This window comes from Abramis brama, assembly GCF_963993115.1.
Source record: "Abramis brama genome assembly, chromosome: 25".
NCBI classification, from domain to species: Eukaryota; Metazoa; Chordata; class Actinopteri; order Cypriniformes; family Leuciscidae; genus Abramis; species Abramis brama.
In genome coordinates this window covers 17,371,344-17,391,405 of record NC_139987.1, presented here as the reverse complement: position 1 = coordinate 17,391,405, position 20,062 = coordinate 17,371,344, and the positions used below count along the sequence as shown (strand labels likewise).

Sequence of the window (20,062 nt, the reverse complement as noted above, 5' to 3'; positions counted from 1 at the left end):
AGCTAGTCAGTTGTCAGACAGCTAGTTGACCATTGCACATCTCTAAATGTACTAGAGTATATAACAACTTAAAATGCAAAATTATTGGAAAGAACATAACAACAACACAGTGATTTTTCCAAATGCCATTCCTGATTAAGGGTTTCAAAGCTTTGGCATTTCAAACACACTTCTTAAAGGGTGAACTTTGCCTTTTGAAAGTACAGCGAAATGCACGGTGCACCTGAGCGCGCCAGCACCAAACAGAATGAAAACCAGCCCCCGTCCAACCCACTCAGCTTAATTGCTCTGCAACTGCAGAGAAGCGGGGAATCAATCATATTTCCATTCAATTAGCCAGCCAGCAGTTAGAGAGGAGGTGATGGACCTCTTTTAAACAAATGAAATACAGGCAGGAATATACAACCTTGGAGGACCTGTGAGGGAGACACTGCTGGCAGCTCTACGGTGATGAGAATGTTGCACAACGCTTTGAATGCTTGTGTTTTTGTGGTCCAAGGTTTACGTAACATGGCGCAGGTGCTTTTTTTGTTTGTGATGGAAGAATGAAAGCTTGTTGACGAGAAAATCCATGAAAACACAAGTATTATAGCACATTACACTGACCCCGATGCGGAAAGACATTTCAGTGGCAGATCTGAAATGACATGCACTTTTAAGTCAATATGAAACCAAAATGGATCTTATTACCTTTCTTCAAACATATGCCTGACCTTATAGAGCGCTGCAGTGATGATGTATTTTTGTAGGCCAACCCGGAAGTTAGAATCACACTGGTTTCCTCAAAAAAAAAAAAAAAACGAATAGGATTTTTTCATAGACTTTTGATTGTCGCAAAAAGATAAGCTCTGTGATCAACAAAAGTTGATGATACATACACATTTTGTCCATAAAGATAATTTTCACAAATGAACACAACTTTTATGAATTTTGAAGCCTAAATACAATCGGCTAGCTACATCAAGATGTTAGGTCTGGCAACTCACCATAGACACGGCTCAATCCGAGGGGCGGGATAAACGGCTGTCTTTCAAATTCCCTCTGCACGCAATAGGACAGCGCTTCAACCAACCAGAGCATTTTCCCAACAGCGGAGCTAACGTTACTTGATAGATTCAACTTTTGAATCTGGCCGGCAAAACTACGAACACATCTTCCTTTTTTAAGAATGACTTAAGTACCGTTCTTTGCTCTTTTCTCAAAGAAAAACTTAACTCCAAGTCCTCCAGAGTCGCGGCCAAAGCCGATTCGAAAGACTGTTATCCAGCAGCAGCCATCATTCTTTGTTTTCAAGTAGCAGGAAACTGTCGCAACTCTGTCGTCATTATGTTAAGCCCGCCCCGCCTACTCTATACACGACGTGATTGGCCTGACCCAATTTAGGTTTTTGCAGCTAGAAGGTCTATGGAGAGTTGCTAGACTGCCCTGGAAGCAAAATACAGTTTGCTGCCGCTACGGTGCGTCTAGATTTTTAGGCTAACAATCGGCAGGAATAAAAAGCTAACCTTAGGCAATGAAGAAACTACACCTCACGGTCGCACGACTTCAAAGGTACCACCACCAAGATTTCGACGACTCTTTTAGCATTCCAGGGTAGGAAGGCATCAAGCAACGTCTGAATCCAAAGTTAGCTTAACTTTCTGTCTCCTAAGATGCCTTAAAGATTTTTGAAGGCAGCATAGATGTATCCTTCACTCCCTTTAATATCCCAGAATCCTGTGCTTTCCATTCTGTGACAGTTGAGCTAAAAAATAAAGATGGCGTCTGAAAGTTGCGGTTGGTGGTCAGTTTGTGTAAATGTACGTTTTTGACCAACGTTTTCCACTTTTGATGTCATGTCTTTTGACGTTCTAGCGAGAAATTACTATTGTAGTAATTAAATATTTGCTTGATTTTAATGATCTTTGGTGAAAACTGTTACATTGCCTCAGATGTCTGTCTGAAATCAGTTTCGTGAGGTACCTTTGTTCGCTTACGCTGCCTGCAAAGTCATTGCCTGATAGGGCAAGCGAGGCAACAAGTCAGCTGCACAAGTTTTCGGATGCAGACTTAGTCTTTATTAAAAATATAATAAAAAAAGAATATATATATATATATACCACAGACCTTATTTCAGGCTTTTAACCAAAATCCCACTAAAAAAAACATTGACTGCAGTTCGATGGAACAGGAAGTGCTAAAATGCTAACTCGTTTCTTGGTTTTGGCCTACAAAAATGTTTCATCTGTGTGCATTATTCCAGATAAAAAAAATATATATATATAAAAATGTCATACCTTACCCCACATCTGAAATATCTTTCCTTTTCAGCCTACATAATGTGTGACAAAACCCTCTTATTTGTCAAACCTTCGCTGGATATTTCACGACACAAAAATACATAAGTAAAATGTAGCGTAAACACCATTTCATGCTAAAGTCCATGGTATATTTTGCTTAAGCTTACAATTGTATGCACACAAAACAATTTAAACAAAATTAATTACATGATGTGCAAATGAATTAATCGAATACTTCAATTCCATTCATACAGGACATGTTCTTGCGCTCTCTGGCACATCCGTACACACTGTCCCCTTTGAGATGAAGCACCCTGATCTCTGAACAGTGACAAAAAGACAAGACAATCTGGTCTTAGGCTCTCTCTTATCCTCTCCTGACCTCCCAAGAGGCACATTTAGGGAAAACCGAAAAAGAGAGAAGACCTTAAGCCGAGTCCTAATTAATATCTGGCCCAGAAAACATCATTCACGGAAGTGCAAATAACGGCTATGGATGCCAATGGTGGTTTATAAGTAATGACTTGTGAATCCTTGAGGAGCAGCTCTCTCCCTCTCTCTCTCTTCTTGGCCACTGCTGTCATCCTTGTTTGTCCCAGTGCAGTTCTAAATTTGTCCATATAGACTGTCGAAGGGGAGGCTAGTTCATTCTGCCGTCAGCTGAAATGAAAACAAGCTGAGGGGAGCCACACTCGCTTCTCTTAAGTGTCAGGTCTGATCACGGTGGAGATGAACTCACAGTCCTAGAAGCCTAGGGGAGGCAATGAGCTAGATTGATTTATTGATCAAATATTCTTCACTGTGTTTTGTGGTTTCAGCTGCAAGCTATTACTCAGAAAATGAAATTCAATTACAGGCAATAGGAGAGCCACAGGGGTTTAAAACGTTGCAAGGATCTGATGGTATTCTGAGCACTTCAGAGCATGCAAAGGACAAGTAAGGTACTCTACGTTGCTTGCCGAATGCATTTAACTTGCATTCTTGCATTACTGATCAAAAAGTGTACAACCATTTTGTTTCTGAACTACTTTAAACCTGATAAACCTGACAATTATTAATTAATTTGGGGGATTTTCCCACAAAATACTAATTAGTGATGCACCTATATTAAAATTCTGGCTGATACCAATAAGCAAGTAATTATTTTCAAGCTATGGCTGAATTATCAGTGCCCAATATTACAACTCAATTCTATTTTGTCTAAATAAAATCAATAATTTAAATGCAACAACTGAATTTAGGCATCACAACAATTTAAGGCTTCATTTTACAATGTTAGCAGATTATTATCATTTTAAATATTAACTTTAAGTGAGTGTTAGATGGCAGTTTTTTTTATATCAATGTAAAAATAGGGGAAATGAGCATGAACAATTAAATATCAGTTGATACAGATAAATGAAAAAAACCCTGATGTTTTATATAAATTTTATATACTAGGCTATATATAAATAGTTCTTGATAACAATCAAAATACTTAGACGATATGCTGGGATGCACAATATTCCCAGCATATTGTGTAAGTATTTTGATTAAAATTGTAAATGGATTGACAGTTCTAATAATACATAAATAAAACATAAAATAAAATAGATCTAAATAAATAATTTACAGAATTGTATTACTTTATTTGTACTTTTTTTTTTTACAAATATTTTTTTTAGACAACACACAATAGACTAGAGTTAATAGAGACACAAAATAGAATAGAGGTTTTGAGCCTGAAATAAATCTAAATCTGATTATAGCTCTACAAAAGAAAGTCTGTATGTGATCGGAGTGGTAGGGGGTTGGGTGAACGGCTACGCTGATCATCTGAAGCACAGCTGCTGTCAGTGTGTGCCTGAAGAGAAACCATACTCTAATGCCAAGCCAAGGGTGCCCGTGGCCACACTGACCCAGATGAAAAATAGCATCCTTTCATCTAGACAACACCTGGCCACAGATACATTGTCTGCTCTAATGGAAACAATGCGCTGCTGACACATCTATTTGTTTTGCTTAATTATCGGATCAATGTTGTCATGATCAGACATCAGAGGACGGGTCATCTGTGATGTTGATCAAACACTGATAATGAAGAATCCATGAGAGGACAGCAGTTTAAAGGGACAGTTCACCCAAAAATGAGTACTGAACACAAATGTGCTACACATTTGTAATATTTTTCAATTATAGAAACTAGATTATCCCATATTATAATGTGGTTTATGATCACATTTGTGTGTATATCCTTAAAAAATACAAAGTGATTACATTTTTGAATTTTAAACCTTCCATTCTCCAATATCTGACAATAAATCATCACAAAAGTACCCTAAACCTGATCTTCACTCGACATTAAGGGAAACTCCTGCCATCACAGATGAGTGAACGCCGCATATGATGCTACGACATGCAAATCCTTCCCTCTGCAACAGATATTTCCTCCATCATTGATTCTATCATGACACAGTTGTGTTGTATAGTGTGCCTTTTTTTTCATTACCATAGGCGCTCCCTTGGGCTCTGTGCGTGTTGATGTGTTGCACGTCTTTTGTGCGTGGGCACGCGTGTATGTGTGAGTTTTGTGTACCTCTGTATGTGTGTGGTTTACAGCTGCGAGAGACGGGGGTTTAATGAGCTTTAGGAAAGCGTTCCTCTATCCATTAGTGTCTATCAGGACTCCCTATGGGCTTGGAGGGCCTGCTCACCACAGGAGGAGGAAACAACCTCCCTCCCAACCTCCATTTTTAGCCACACATTCGCCTCACATCCCCATTTATCAGAGAACAACAACTAAACCAGACTGTGCTGGATAACATCATCGAAAGTTTACTGTCAACTAAAATAGAATGGGTATTCCTGTTCGACTTGATTTTGAATTTAGAGAGAGATACTGACATACTGCGGAATAAAAACGCTTTATTATACTTACAATACTAGCATCATGAATTTCACCATTCAGATATGAGGGTGGGTCACAAGGATTGTCACAAAACAAAGGGAAAAACTATCCAAAATGTAATAATAAAATGCAACTACCCATATAATTATACATTTAGAATAGCAAAACAATTGTAATTTAAAAAAAAAAAAATACAATATTTTAATATTCTCAAATTAGTTGTTGATGGTAAAGTATGTGCAGCCAATCAAACACTATAATATTTTGGAAAAAATCCATGTCACTAAGAAACAATGCCAACATGCATTTGAAAAAATAAAATAAAATAAAATAAAATAAAATAAAATAAAAGCATGGAGCAACTAGTTGCGAGGTAAAAAAAAAAATGAAATGAAATGAACAATTCTGACATTCATGTCAATTAGAAAATAAATAAATAAATAAATAAAATAACCTGACATTATGTACAGCATACAATCTGGGTGCTAAAGCAAAACCAGTTGAGGAAGACTATATTACAATACTGGACCTTCAAAAAGAAAAGCACAAGCTAAACCATTGCTGTCGTTAACATAAATCATGCATTGATGACCCCACCAGTGGAGTACGCTATATTAATATAAAAGATGCCGCAATGAAATCCTTATGTGTAGAGGTCTGCTGAGTCACTGTTTCTCTATTGATTGGCTCTTATTAAATGATACCCTGCATTCTTCCCCAGTCAGACATGTCACGCCACTGGTGGGTTGCCACCATCATTGGAGCTCTGGATTTGTAACGAAGCTTATTCACTGTGTCGTCACCGACTTCCCCCTCCCTTTGCTTCTCTTCTTCTTCTCCTTTTTACACATACACACACAGCCACCCTGTACCCGCACTCCAGAGGGAACAGAACAAAGGGGATCTCCACTTTTCTCTCAGGACTATTATTAGATCTTCAACCCAGCGACAAAATAATCATACGTTTAGCTGAATCACCACACAGGAAGAAGAAGCTTCAGTCCTGAAGTATGCGAGGCGAGCGAGCAAGCCTTCGTTTAGAGCTAGGATAAACTGATGTAGCTAAATGGAAGAAGATGCATTATTTAGGGATCTGAATTCATGTTTAGATTTGAAATAAATGCATATACACCGCTCTGACTATACAAAATAATTATGCATTCCAGTGGCAAATGGTTTAATCAATCTATGTCAGGTTAAGGTCATTCAACTTAGCTCCCTGTCAGAAAAACGGTAAACACCCATCAACCTCAGGCAAACTGACCATATAACTCTCTCCTGAGGATCAGATATTAGTCAGGGTCAGTAACCTAAAGTAAACATTAACATCTGAGTATCCAAACAGACATCGGTGCATTGAGCACTGCAAAAATCGGAATGTGGAAAAGCTCTGATTCCCCAAAAAGACTGTATTTGTGTGTTTGTTTGTGCGAGAGCAAAAGGGATTCTCCACAGCAGGCCATGGCAACCTGCTGCTGACATTTGAATGAAATTCAAACACAAAAACCAATAACCTCTTTGTTGGGCGCAGTTTAGATCAAAATGAAAAGGTCTGTAGAGGTGTAGAGGTTGGGTAAAATATGATTTGAGCAAAATGCATTCAAGGATGTAACCAAATATTCAAGATTCAAGTGTCCAAAGGTCAGATTTTATGAATCAGTCAAAGAAAATTCCACATTGATTGACCACTAATCTGAATAGTCACATTATGTCTAATAACACACAGATTATAAGTGGTGTCTAATAATATTAAGAATATTCTTATTATCATTGTCGAGTGATATTCATATTATTTACATAATAATCAGTTCATAATAATATAAAGATTTTAATCAATCTCTAATAATATTCAGATTATAACCAATGTCCATTAAAATTCAGGATACTCGCATTGTAATCAATGTCTATCAACATTTAGACTTTTAATATCATAATCAATTTCTTGTAATTCTCAGAATATTCTTATAATCATTTTCAAATAATATTCAGAATATTCATCTTATAATCAATGTCTAATTTTTCTTAGAATATTCATAGAATCAATGTCAAATAATATTCAAAATGTTCTAATTATAATCAATGTCTGTGATGGTAATTTATGGCCCTGAAATCATATAGTACTCACAAACCAAAAAAGGACCTATGTACTATGTAAAATATACTCCATTATAGCCACAAAATGGATGCAGATATATGAAACGTGAAACTAAAAATAAATCAATGTAGCACAGTTGAAAACACCTGACTCAGGAAATGTGCAACTATATGGGCATTTGCGCACCCATTTATCACCAGATCCATTAGATGTGTATGAGTAGGTCTATTTCATGCTCATAAAGGTTCTGCTGGGTTTGAATGGGCTATTTATAGCAAGCCAATGACGTAGTTTATCAAACGTAACCCCTTCCCACAGATCTCGCCCAGAATTCAAAACACCGCGATATCACAATGCTTGCTACACTTCATTTACACTAAGCTGTTCGCGTTTGAATGTACATGAAGATGTAGACAGGTGTGTCTCGGCATATGGCGATGGCACACACAACTGTCGAAATCTTGAAATAAAAAGGTAACCGTGTTGCATGAAACATGCATGGGGTCAAAACCAGTCATGCTAAGTTATCTCGTCGACCGACGAACCCCGTCCAGCGCTTGATACTGGCGACACGGATGCGGGATGCTGTATGCTTACTCAGATTACAAACTGATAAGCATGCGATCATCTCAGATGAAAACATGTCGTTAACAACTGGTCGAAAAGAAAATGGTAACGTCAACTCAAAATATGGATAAATACAGGTGCTCGTACCACATCAGAGGATTAAAGACACGCGTAAAAGGGGTCACTGGAGAACGGAGGGTGTAGCCTAATCAGAAAAATGGACTACAAATATCTGCTTGCATTGCACTGTGAACGAAACACATCAAAAAATAAGTATTTTCCCATCAGGATGACTTTCACAGTTGTCATATTTTTCCTTAATCTGTAATTACTATCATTGTTATAATATCAATTAGTATAGGCTATTATTAAATATTAAAATCTGACAATATAACGATAATTATTACTATTCAAATTATTGACGCACCTGTAGACATATCATAGTAACACATGAACTATTTGGGAAAAGCTATAGTCTTCGAAAGTGGCCAGACTAAAACTTTACCCGTGTCGAAATGTACGAAACATTCAGATCTGGAACAGTGTGAAACTGTGAAGTTCCCTACAGTAATTAATTTTAAACACTGTGCTTGAGTTATTAAGAGTGATGAATATTCCTGCGCTTCTCATCCACACACACACACAAATAACTGTGTAGGTTACTTCTATGCTATTCTCTTACTTGAACACGGGACCAAAAATTTGTTTCCTTTTGTCTTTCGTCCACATATTTTTATTCTTACGCTCTCTAATGTTATAAGCGCATTTTATAGGCTAATATAACAACATATAAGTGAAACAAATGAAGCGCGACGGCGCATCGGTACTTAACTATTTACACAGGTGCTGGAGACACAGGTCGAGGCATTCCCCTTCCACCTCTTCCTCCGAGATGAGGTCCGACAAGGGGCGCATAGGTAGAGGTCCGTCCTCTTGGAGAGGTGGCTTCATCTCACGCAAGAAGAGCTCCAAGAACCTCTTGAAGGTTTTCTCCTCGTTGGCAGAACCGGCCATTGCTTCTCATTCCTGGAGAGACCAGAGACAGCTGGAGCCGGGAAAGAAGTCTGCACTACTTTGAATCATAGGCTGGAGCGACTCTCTAGTCGCGCGAGTTGGGGAGGGCCCGCGCCGCGCGCGTGAAAAGAGAGGGGAGTCGCACAACAGACCGGCGTGACGTCACAAGGGGCGGGGTATGATGGAGGGGGAGGGGGGTGATTCAGGAAAATGAACTTTTTCATTAACCCATTTAATTCCATATTTGTGATGAAAATGTACTTTTACATCAAAGGGTCTAATTTGTTTAAGCATTTTACATGGAATGTTTCATTTACGTGGCTTAAATAGTCACGTGACCCTTTCAGTTGGCCCTTCTGAAAGCTGTCAAAGTGCCATTAAATGTGAAAGAGATACACTTATAATGCACTTTAAAATATTATATGCACCAAATACACTTATAATAGCAGATACACTTATAATATTTGTTGCATATTTTGGTGCATATAATATATTAAAGGTCCATTATTAATAGGCTATAATATCTAGATTGCTCATGTAAATCATGACATGATATGAACATTTTTTGACCAATGGAAACACCAGAACCTGTTTTCCACCAGTTACAAATATGACCAGAGTTTAACAAACAAAACATACACTTACCACGTAACTGGGAAAATTTAGACATTAAACGGGTTAAAAGGCCATACAAACAAATGTGATTTCATTATTTTGCATTGGAATGCTTTAAACCAAGTTTTTATACCTTAAATATTCATTTAAATTAGGCTAGTTGTTTTTAATACATTTGGGATTTTTAAAAACGTAGGCCTAATTAAATAGAACATTAATAATGCAAATAATAGATAGCCTATTCTATTTTTTCTTTTTTTTTACACGTGCTGTGTTCTGTAGGCCTACTAAAAGAGGAAATATGCATTGAGGAGAAAAACACATAAAAACAGACATAAATCACGCACTTCAGGAGTGCCACGGGTTTGCACGTGCCATACTATAAAACACTGAAAGTGTGAGAATATCAATTTTGTTATAAATAACTTTCCAGTAGACGCAAGTCCGTGATGCGTGCACTAAGCCAACCTTTTTTAGCCACATCAGTTTCGTAGCTGCTTGAACGTATGACGTCGATCGAGCGCAAAAGCTTGTGACGTAATCAGCCTATGGTTCATTCTGATTGATTTTGGTTTTGTCTGCATTGTCCTCATTTGGCACTCCTTCAACGTTATCTCGCAAATAAACACAATTTAGACGGATTATAACCTATTTCCTGCCAAAGTTGAAATAAGTATCCGATTAATAGCACTGTATTCATATTCTTAATGGCCCCAATATAAATACATTTAAAACCGTCAACATGAGGGCTGTTTGCTAGCCCTCATACATTTGATGCACATTAGGCTATTATTAAAATCTGATTAGGCTGAGACTGATTCAGACGCCGTGCGAAACAATTATTTAATCGTTTAATCGAAACGGCCGAGGCTTACTTCGACAAAGCTCTTAGAGAGAATGTTTATGAGTGGGAAAACTCGATAAGTGATGCTCGCTGTGCGTGTATAGGACATCAGAGCTTAAGCTAAAAATAACAACTGTTGTAAATTTCACATCATCGCTGGGAATTAACTGTTCTGCTCCCAGGCATTGTTAGTTCAGCTGCAGGTTGCCTGATAGTATTATTAACCATTTAACATTTAAATAACGGGGGAAAAAATCTAAAAAACTTTTTACATGGTTTGAAAAATACCCTATATTTACCGTGGTTTTAAAGTATGCGTTGTTAGGTCAACCGGGGGTTGCCAGATCATATTAAACGCAAAATTAACCCTTTCAAAAATGTACTAGTGTAAATATTTTCACTCAAAATATTATAAACAACTACAGCTATTGCTGAGAAATTAAAAAGACGTCTTAAACGGATTATTGGAATATCCCATGTTCAGAATAAACATTGTTATTTCAGCTGTGGGTTGCCATATACTATTATTAGCTTCTTATAAGTTTAAAGGATATTCCATATTTACTATTACTTGCATTGTTAGTTCAACTGACAACAGCATTTTAATCATAGTTTCTGGAAAAATATCACAGTTATCACATTTATTGCTAGGTAAGGAAAATGACGGAACACTTTAATATATTTTAATGACTGTAACTCACTATTTTGAAACTGTTACCACAGTGCATATTTGTAAAGGATGACAAAGTGTATCCTTGCCGGTATACAGCAATCTGAAATTGTTTTCATAGTCAGATAGTAACCTGTGATAAGTCTTAAGGTAAAGGGATGTCTGATGCAGTGACCCAGGATGACAGTTCCACAGCAGTGTAGGAATAATACCCAGTGTACCTTCCTCACCTGAGAAAGCCTGAGGTCTAGTGTCTGTTAGGACACAAGTCACTCATCTTAAACCAGCCCTGACAAATGATCTAATCCTATTAGTCTAGCAGTCACAAGCAGTTCTTCATTCATGATCTAACCATGTGTCTAACATGGAGGTTAAAAACATCAAGAACACAATGTCCTCTTCTGTCCACAAAATCAATTCTTCTGCCAGATGTCTAAACTATCCACTGCCAGCCAAGGAAATATGAGGTGAAGTGCTCATATTTTATCTTTGTGCTGATGTAATGCTGGCTTTCCAGTGTATAATTCAATTAAAGTGATGAACCTCACACGTACACGCTGGGAATAAACTGAACCTGGATGATATACTGATATCTGCAGCTAAATTATTAGTTACTTGGAGTTGAATGTGAGCGGTAAACTCTTTATCTTCATATTGTCACTCATGCAACAAGCAAGACAAAGTCATCCTGATGCGACCTGTACAACACAATATACACAACACCTTCTCACTGGGTTCATTAGAGCCAAATTATTCAATACACTGTTACTAATTTAGCATATTATGGCACAAAGTTTTGGCCCATGCAATTTAAGTGACATGATTAATGACTGGTGATTGTCAATTACTTTGACTAATGGATGGCACTTGAAGCTGCAGAAAAACTATTTTGCATATATTATATACAGGAGATTAGCCAGGAAAAGTGGTGGGGAATATTAAATGGCAAGAACAGTGTGGCGAGCAGGACGAGGCCGAGGGCCGTGAGAGGACGGCGCGAGGCCGGTAAGCGTGATTGATAATGAGCGACACATGCGCGACGCACCGGTCTCGTATCTCTCGCGGAGGAGAGCGACGACAGTGAAGATCGAGAGAGGACAGACCTGGACTTGTGTTGTGTTTGTTTATTATATGTGACAGCAGTCGTCCGTGAGGGGCTGCTGTCTTTTACTTTCGTTTTGTATTTGTTGATTTTATTATTAAATTGTGTGTTGAACATCCTTCTTCCCACAACATCTAACCTTGCTACAAATAGCTTTTAATATTTTGATAAATATATAGCCTATAACCAGTTCCGTCATCCAATTTAAGTTGGAAAGTTTTGGTCACTTTGGAATAGCTTTGCATTTTTATTAGTTACTCCTGAATTGTAACACGGTCTGATTGTCCGGTGGGAAATTTATATCGGTCATCCACTAATACCACAATAACACCAATAACTAAGGGCCAACAATCGATATTCTATACTTTATTATATTAATAATCCAAGAACTAATTGTTATTATTTGAGTTTTCATATAATATATAAATATCTGTACATTCCTGACAGATCCTCAAGACAGATCCTCCATTCGAGGGCGTTTGCTGTAGTTTTCTGAAGGAGATGCATGTCTGGGTTCATCTGGGGCATCCCTGAAACCCTGGACCTGTGTGAGATCATATATATATATATATATATATATATAAGGAAAAACTATGTCATACATTTTCGATATAAAGAGTATATATAAGCATATAATATATTCCCCCCTGGCACTAATGTTTCTGTTACTATTAAACTTACTGTAATCTGATACTGAATTGTGGCCTCCATTTGACTTGGGGATTTATACAGGGAGGCAAGCCTAAGCACAAAGTGGACATGTGAAAAAAACATAAAATTATTGTTATATCATTGCACAATGGACATTCTCTTCTACTCTGACCTTGTCTGCTCAGTTTAAAAACCAAGAGGGTCTGCGGCAATTCAAATGCAGGGAAGCTGAACTTTACAGCCAGAAGAAAGACCTTCAACTTTATAGAGAAAGACGAGAGAGCAAGATGGAGATGCTCTCTGTGCCTCTCAGCTTCCTGCAGTTATAAAGTAATAGACTGACAGGAATGCAGGAGGCATTATGAATAAGGTCTGGCTACAAAAGGCAAAGCAAGCTACTTGTTCAAAGTGATTCATTCCATCACCCACGGAGGTGAAGGGTAAAGAGTTTATGCAACATACTCTTGCACTCTCTCTCTCTCTCTCTCTCTCTCTCTCTAGAAGACACATTTGGCTGAGAACACCACAGATGTTGGCTGTTTTTTTGTTGTTGTTTTTTATTCTATAGCAATATTTTGCTGTGTCAGGTTGAGTGGACTGAAAGACCAGGCTAAATCCAGTGGAAAAAAAGCCACAATAAACACCTTCCCACACAATTAGCTAATTAAAAAAGTCTGTTTACCTCCTCAGTCCCTCCCAGTGCAGGATGAGCCTCTGTGTCGCGGCATGACCCCAACTCTCACCTAATGTGTGAATTGTAATTGTTAGGACGGTGACTATGCAAAGCAAAACAATGCATGAATGCCCTCATAGCTGTTATGTCTTACCTAATGCAGGTACCAGCTTGGATTGGCCATTTGAAACTCTTGTGGTCATCTGATTGGTCAAAACAACCTAAAAACACATGGTAACTGAATTAAATTATTTTTTTTATTCAACATGTCCACTGTGAGAGACATAATCTAAAATATATAATAAAAATATCCAGAAATCACAATATATGATTTTTTAACTATTTATTTGTATGATACAGCTGCAAATAAGTATTTGAACACCTGTCTATCAGCTAGAATTCTGACCCTCAAAGACCTGTTAGTCTGCCTTTAAAATGTCCACCTCCACTCCATTTATTATCCTAAATTAGATGCACCTGTTTGAGGTCGTTAGCTGCATAAAGACACCTGTCCACCCCATACAATCAGTAAGAATCCAACTACTAACATGGCCAAGACCAAAGAGCTGTCCAAAGACACTAGAGACAAAATTGTACACCTCCACAAGGCTGGAAAGGGCTACGGGGAAATTGCCAAGCAGCTTGGTGAAAAAAGGTCCACTGTTGGAGCAATCATTAGAAAATGGAAGAAGCTAAACATGACTGTCAATCTCCCTCGGACTGGGGCTCCATGCAAGATCTCACCTCGTGGGGTCTCAATGATCCTAAGAAAGGTGAGAAATCAGCCCAGAACTACACGGGAGGAGCTGGTCAATGACCTGAAAAGAGCTGGGACCACCGTTTCCAAGGTTACTGTTGGTAATACACTAAGACGTCATGGTTTGAAATCATGCATGGCACGGAAGGTTCCCCTGCTTAAACCAGCACATGTCAAGGCCCGTCTTAAGTTTGCCAATGACCATTTGGATGATCCAGAGGAGTCATGGGAGAAAGTCATGTGGTCAGATGAGACCAAAATAGAACTTTTTGGTCATAATTCCACTAAACGTGTTTGGAGGAAGAAGAATGATGAGTACCATCCCAAGAACACCATCCCTACTGTGAAGCATGGGGGTGGTAGCATCATGCTTTGGGGGTGTTTTTCTGCACATGGGACAGGGCGACTGCACTGTATTAAGGAGAGGATGACCGGGGCCATGTATTGCGAGATTTTGGGGAACAACCTCCTTCCCTCAGTTAGAGCATTGAAGGTGGGTCGAGGCTGGGTCTTCCAACATGACAATGACCCGAAGCACACAGCCAGGATAACCAAGGAGTGGCTCTGTAAGAAGCATATCAAGGTTCTGGCGTGGCCTAGCCAGTCTCCAGACCTAAACCCAATAGAGAATCTTTGGAGGGAGCTCAAACTCCGTGTTTCTCAGCGACAGCCCAGAAACCTGACTGATCTAGAGAAGATCTGTGTGGAGGAGTGGGCCAAAATCCCTCCTGCAGTGTGTGCAAACCTGGTGAAAAACTACAGGAAACGTTTGACCTCTGTAATTGCAAACAAAGGCTACTGTACCAAATATTAACATTTATTTTCTCAGGTGTTCAAATACTTATTCAATTACTGTATCATACAAATAAATAGTTAAAAAATCATACATTGTGATTTCTGGATTTTTTTTTTTTAGATTATGTCTCTCACAGTGGACATGCACCTACGATGACAATTTCAGACCCCTCCATGATTTCTAAGTGAGAGAACTTGCAAAATAGCAGGGTGTTCAAATACTTATTTTCCTCACTGTATATATATATATATCATCTTGAATGGCAAGCAATATATATATTGCTTGTTGCATGAGTGACAATATGAAGATAAAGAGTTTACCGCTCACATTCACCTCCAAGTAACTAATAATTTAGCTGCAGATATCAGTATATCAACCATATATATATATATATATATATATATATATACAGTGAGGAAAATAAGTATTTGAACACCCTGCTATTTTGCAAGTTCTCCCACTTAGAAATCATGGAGGGGTCTGAAATTGTCATCGTAGGTGCATGTCCACTGTGACATGCACTTTTTTTTAGAGACATAATCTAAAAAAAAAATCCAGATATCACAATGTATGATTTTTTAACTATTTATTTGTATTATATATATATACAATATACAAATATGAGTATTCCGCAAAAAAATATTAATTAAATCCTAGATTTGTCTACTATTCGTTATTCTTTGTTTCCGTGGTATGAGGTGCTGCGTACCGCTAAACTGTGTTGTGTTGCTAGTTGGATGAGCTGCTGGGCAAGGCCGTTCAGGAGGCGGGTCCTCTGAGAAAGATCCTCAAAGTCATGGCGGAATGGGAAGGCAATGCTGTCAATCACTATTAACCGCACCTATGATTGAACATGTAATTTATGAGCATCTAAATAGGAGTAATATCACTGTGCTGAAAGAGATATGAGTGGTCTAGAAGATTATTCATATTTTACCTCAGGATGCTCAGACAGGAAGTCAGGTAGGAGATAAACCTCAGCTAACAGCTCTACATAGTCATGGCAACGGACCAAGAATAGATTGGATAAGATCTTCTCGACAGTAAGTTCCTCTAAAGCTTGTTTCTGTTCTAAGAGGAAAAGCAAAGACAGATGACAATTATACATTTTGTGTCTTAATAATTAATGAAAATTCTCAATAATCTACAGATAAAGTTGATCAGTATTGGACCCGTAGAGTTAATTAAGCATTTTTTCTGAATATATGTACACATTTAGACATCCCAACTAAGCCCAGCTACTCAAATCAGACCTGTATCCTCTGCTAGGAGGGTGCAGTGCTGCACGGCTGCCTTGGCCATATCAGCAACCCTCTGCACCAAGAAACTGCCTTCTGTGTCTACATACAGTGCCTTTCCTCCCAGGCCTCCGAAACACACAGGAATCTGCACATCCACAGCCAGCTGCATGCTTTCAAATGGGAAAAACAGACCACTTTTGAAACTATAGTATCAACACAAATATGTGTCGCTTATTACCAATTTTAAGATGAACTAACACATTTTGAAATCTGTTTCCTCCCATACCATAACTGAGTCTTTCCGACACCAGGGGCTCCACAGATCTCTGTGGTCTTTCCCACAGGCACACCCCCTCCAAGGGCATTATCCAGGCCTGAGCAGAATGTTACAATGCTCCCCAGAGTTTGCTCCTGGTGCAGAAGATCCAGGGCTGTTAAGCTCTCTGTTGCCGCCCTCTGCTGGTGAGGCTGGGCATCGTCCCTCAACATCTGCAACACCTCCACTGCCTCCTCTTGTGATATCCCTGCCTCTGTCAACGAAACAAGCATGGATTTAACGAACATGTACTTCTCTAGTAATCTGTAACTAGTGTGAGGCTATTTTCAAAAAGTTGGGTTTAGTTATATAAATACCTTTGCAGAGCTGAAGAGGACGCATGTCAATTAAGTCTGAGGCCACTTGGAAACCCGCATTGATGAGTTTTACCTTCACTGAGGGCGCCAGGGGGAGGCTGGGCACAGTCCTGTGCATTTTCAACACTAGCGCCGACTGATAAAAACCAGGCTGAAAAGTCGGTACTAGTATGACAGTTTAGAACAGATGAATACGCAAGCTTTTAGTTTTAACCGCGTAAAATCTACTCTGCAGGATTTATTATCTATAGAATATTTTCGCTAAATGAAAATAAATATAAACATACGAGGACTTATGTTTCTTGATATTTTTCTTCCTTTTGATACTCCCTCCAAAACAAGAGACGACACTGCTCTTCAAAATAAAAGTCCCAAGACGCCATTAACACATTTCTAGTTTACGAGTACATGTTGAATTTTTTTACAGTCTATGGTTGAAATGCTGAATAATATAGATTACTCATGTAATTTCCGTAGTAATGAGAAGGATTTACATTTATTTTTTCATTGTATGGAAATATTTGGATTGACTAAATATAATTTTACTTTTAATTTATATAATTTTAATTTAACTGAGTGGAAGGTCCAAGAAAAAGCATATATTATACATTTCTTTTAATATTGGAAAGGTTCTATATGCATACAATTAAATGGTTTGGCTTTAAACATTTGGTTTATTTTTTATTTTATATATTTTATCATGCCTCGGAACAGTACGGCTGTAGAATGTAATAACATTATTAAAACAAGTAGTAATTTTCGTTTTACCTGCCACCTTTTATTTGGACATTTTCTTTATTGTTTGCATCATTTAACCACTTTATTAAACGTTGTTCACTATATATTGACTGAACATTTGTTTTGTCGTAAAAAAACGATTGTTGACAAGTAGCAAATACAACATCTACACTGATTTAGAAATTAGCTAAAGAAAACAGTTTTTTGCCATTAAATCTTGCTAACACGATAATGTCAGTCCAGTTCTTCCTACTGAACCTCATCTAGAAACGTTCGTGGAAACGCTAAAAGTAAAATGTCCCGTATCCCGCCCTGTACGTATTTGACGTATGTTTACAAAACAAGAGTACCACGTCGCAAGAAAAATAATGCGCATCGACATTTCGTACTTCAGGTAAACATGTTCTGTGAACGCCCTTTTGAGTCTTAAATTACATTTGATATTCATAATTATATTGTTATGACCATATTTTATTATAACTTCGAATCTTAGGCTGTGTCACTCAGTCTAAAGTGGCGCTTTTTAGAAGCAGAACAGCTGAAGGTGTACAGCTCCGAGTCTATTTGTATTTGACACATTTGAGCTCAGATCAACAGATCGAATGAAAGCCCTTTTGTTTTAATAACTCTAGAACCGTAATATAGAGCAGCATGAACTGTCGATCAGAGGTCCTGGAGGTGTCAGTGGAGGGCAGGCAGGTGGATGAGGCCATGCTAGCCCTCCTGCACACGATCCTCCTGCACCGCAGCACAGGGAAATTTCACTATAAGAAAGAGGGCACGTACTCCATCGGCACAGTGGGAACTCAAGACGTGGACTGCGACTTCATCGACTTCACATTCGTGCGAGTGTCTTCTGATGAGCTGGACAGGGTCATCAGGAAAGCGGTAGCAGAATTTAAGGTATTTTTGATCACAGTTACACTTAAAGGGATAGTTCACCCAAAAATCCTGTCATCATTTACTCACCCTCAAGTTGTTCCAAGTCTGTATGAATGTATTTCTTCTGAAGAATATGGGAATATAGGTAACAAAACAGTTGATGGGCCCCTTTGACTTCCATAGTGTGCAAAAAAAAATGCTAGGGAAGTAAGTGGGGCTTATCAACTGTTTGGTTATCAACATTCTTCAAAATATTTTATTTGTGTGTTCAGCAGGAGAAAGAAACTCACTCGAGGGTGAGTAAATGATGACAGAATTTTCATTTTTGTCCAACCATCCGTTTAATGATTTTTACTATTCTTATTGGATATTATACTTTATTTGAAAATTGTAATATGGTAAACCATGTTTGGACATGCATTATTCAGTAAGTTTGAGTACTATGGTATTATCCTACTTTATCATGGTACCACCATGTACCACCCTCACACTTTTTGTGCAAAGAGATGTGTAAAAAATGTTTAGTAATTTCTGTATGTACATAACTTTCCATTATTGGCAAAAACAAAACATGTAATTGAAATGTTATTTTTCTCACCCACTAAAAGCTAAATACAAATAAAGCATAATAATAGGTTAAATAATAATACAATTATTCATACAAATTCCTATCCCAAAATTAGCGACAATCTTACTTTTTATAACCACAACCTTTTTTTCTACCCAGGATGCTCTTGGCAATTCCGGAAGTGATGGCATGGGTCAGATCTCTGTGGAGTTCTACCAGAAGAAGAAGTCACGCTGGCCCTTTTCTGATGAATGCATCCCTTGGGAGGTCTGGAGCATCAAGGTGAACGTGGTGAACCTGGCCAACGAACAGGAGCGTCAGATCTGCAGAGAAAAAGTTGGCGAGAAGCTCGGCGAGAAAGTCATCAACATCGTGGAGGTGATTAACCGTCACGAGTATCTTCCCAAGATGCCCACACAGTCAGAGGTGGACAATGTGTTTGACACGAGTTTGAAAGACGTCCAGCCATATCTGTACAAGATCACGTACCAGATCACAGATTCTCTGGGCACGTCAGTGAGCACTACCATGAGGAGGCTGATCAAAGACACGCTGGCATTGTAAAAATGTGACCGTGAAGCTGCTGGAGCCTAATGGCCGTTGGACATTTATGATGATCTTGTAAAAAAATAGAAAATCACATTAGCGGGATTTAATTCACTACACTTTTCCAGGATAATAATGATATCCACTGTCTTTCAGATAATTCTAACAAGCATCTAGTTCAGTTATTTTTTTGTTGTTTTTGTTTTTAATAAATCTATATATGCACCCTAAATTATATCATATTGTTGTTCTTTTGAATTTGTTTGTCTGTGTTTTTTGTTACCCTGATAAACACAAATTTAAGAACAACATGTGTGTTAGTGTTCTTGCAGTGTGTGAGAACAATTGCAAACTGTTTTATAATCATTACAATTAAGCCACAAGTAGGTGTTTTTTCCATGAATTCACTTCAGTTCAGATGGTCTTTTAAAGCCTGTTCATAATTTCAACAAAAAGAAAAAACAACATATTGCTGCAAATTTCATGAAAAACGTCCTTACCATT

At 38.2% G+C, this 20,062-nt stretch overlaps 3 protein-coding genes across 3 annotated transcripts in view; 1 reads left to right on the top strand and 2 right to left on the bottom strand.

Moving 5' to 3' along the window:
• ppm1e (protein phosphatase, Mg2+/Mn2+ dependent, 1E) overlaps positions 1–10,080 on the bottom strand; it is a 49,570-nt gene extending 39,490 nt beyond the window's left edge. The window contains exon 1 of the mRNA XM_084104767.1: positions 8,661–10,080. Coding sequence (XP_083960893.1) covers positions 8,661–8,842 — 182 coding nt within the window. The 5' untranslated portion in view covers positions 8,843–10,080. The remainder of the gene's footprint in view (positions 1–8,660) is intronic.
• A 2,344-nt stretch (positions 10,081–12,424) lies between these two features.
• On the bottom strand, positions 12,425–17,277 carry rad51c (RAD51 paralog C). Its single transcript, XM_084105454.1, has 9 exons — positions 16,825–17,277; positions 16,478–16,721; positions 16,204–16,361; positions 15,888–16,021; positions 15,660–15,791; positions 13,552–13,618; positions 13,407–13,467; positions 12,755–12,815; positions 12,425–12,617 (listed from the first exon to the last, which is right to left on the bottom strand). The coding sequence occupies exons 1-9, from the start codon at positions 16,940–16,942 to the stop codon at positions 12,525–12,527; spliced, it is 1,068 nt and encodes a 355-aa protein (XP_083961580.1). The 5' UTR covers positions 16,943–17,277; the 3' UTR covers positions 12,425–12,524.
• A 581-nt stretch (positions 17,278–17,858) lies between these two features.
• On the top strand, positions 17,859–19,793 carry atg101 (autophagy related 101). The gene is made up of 3 exons (XM_084104265.1): positions 17,859–17,956; positions 18,195–18,465; positions 19,172–19,793. Exons 2-3 carry the CDS (start codon positions 18,214–18,216, stop codon positions 19,574–19,576), a joined length of 657 nt encoding a protein of 218 aa, XP_083960391.1. The 5' UTR covers positions 17,859–17,956; positions 18,195–18,213; the 3' UTR covers positions 19,577–19,793.
• Positions 19,794–20,062: the final 269 nt, after the last annotated feature.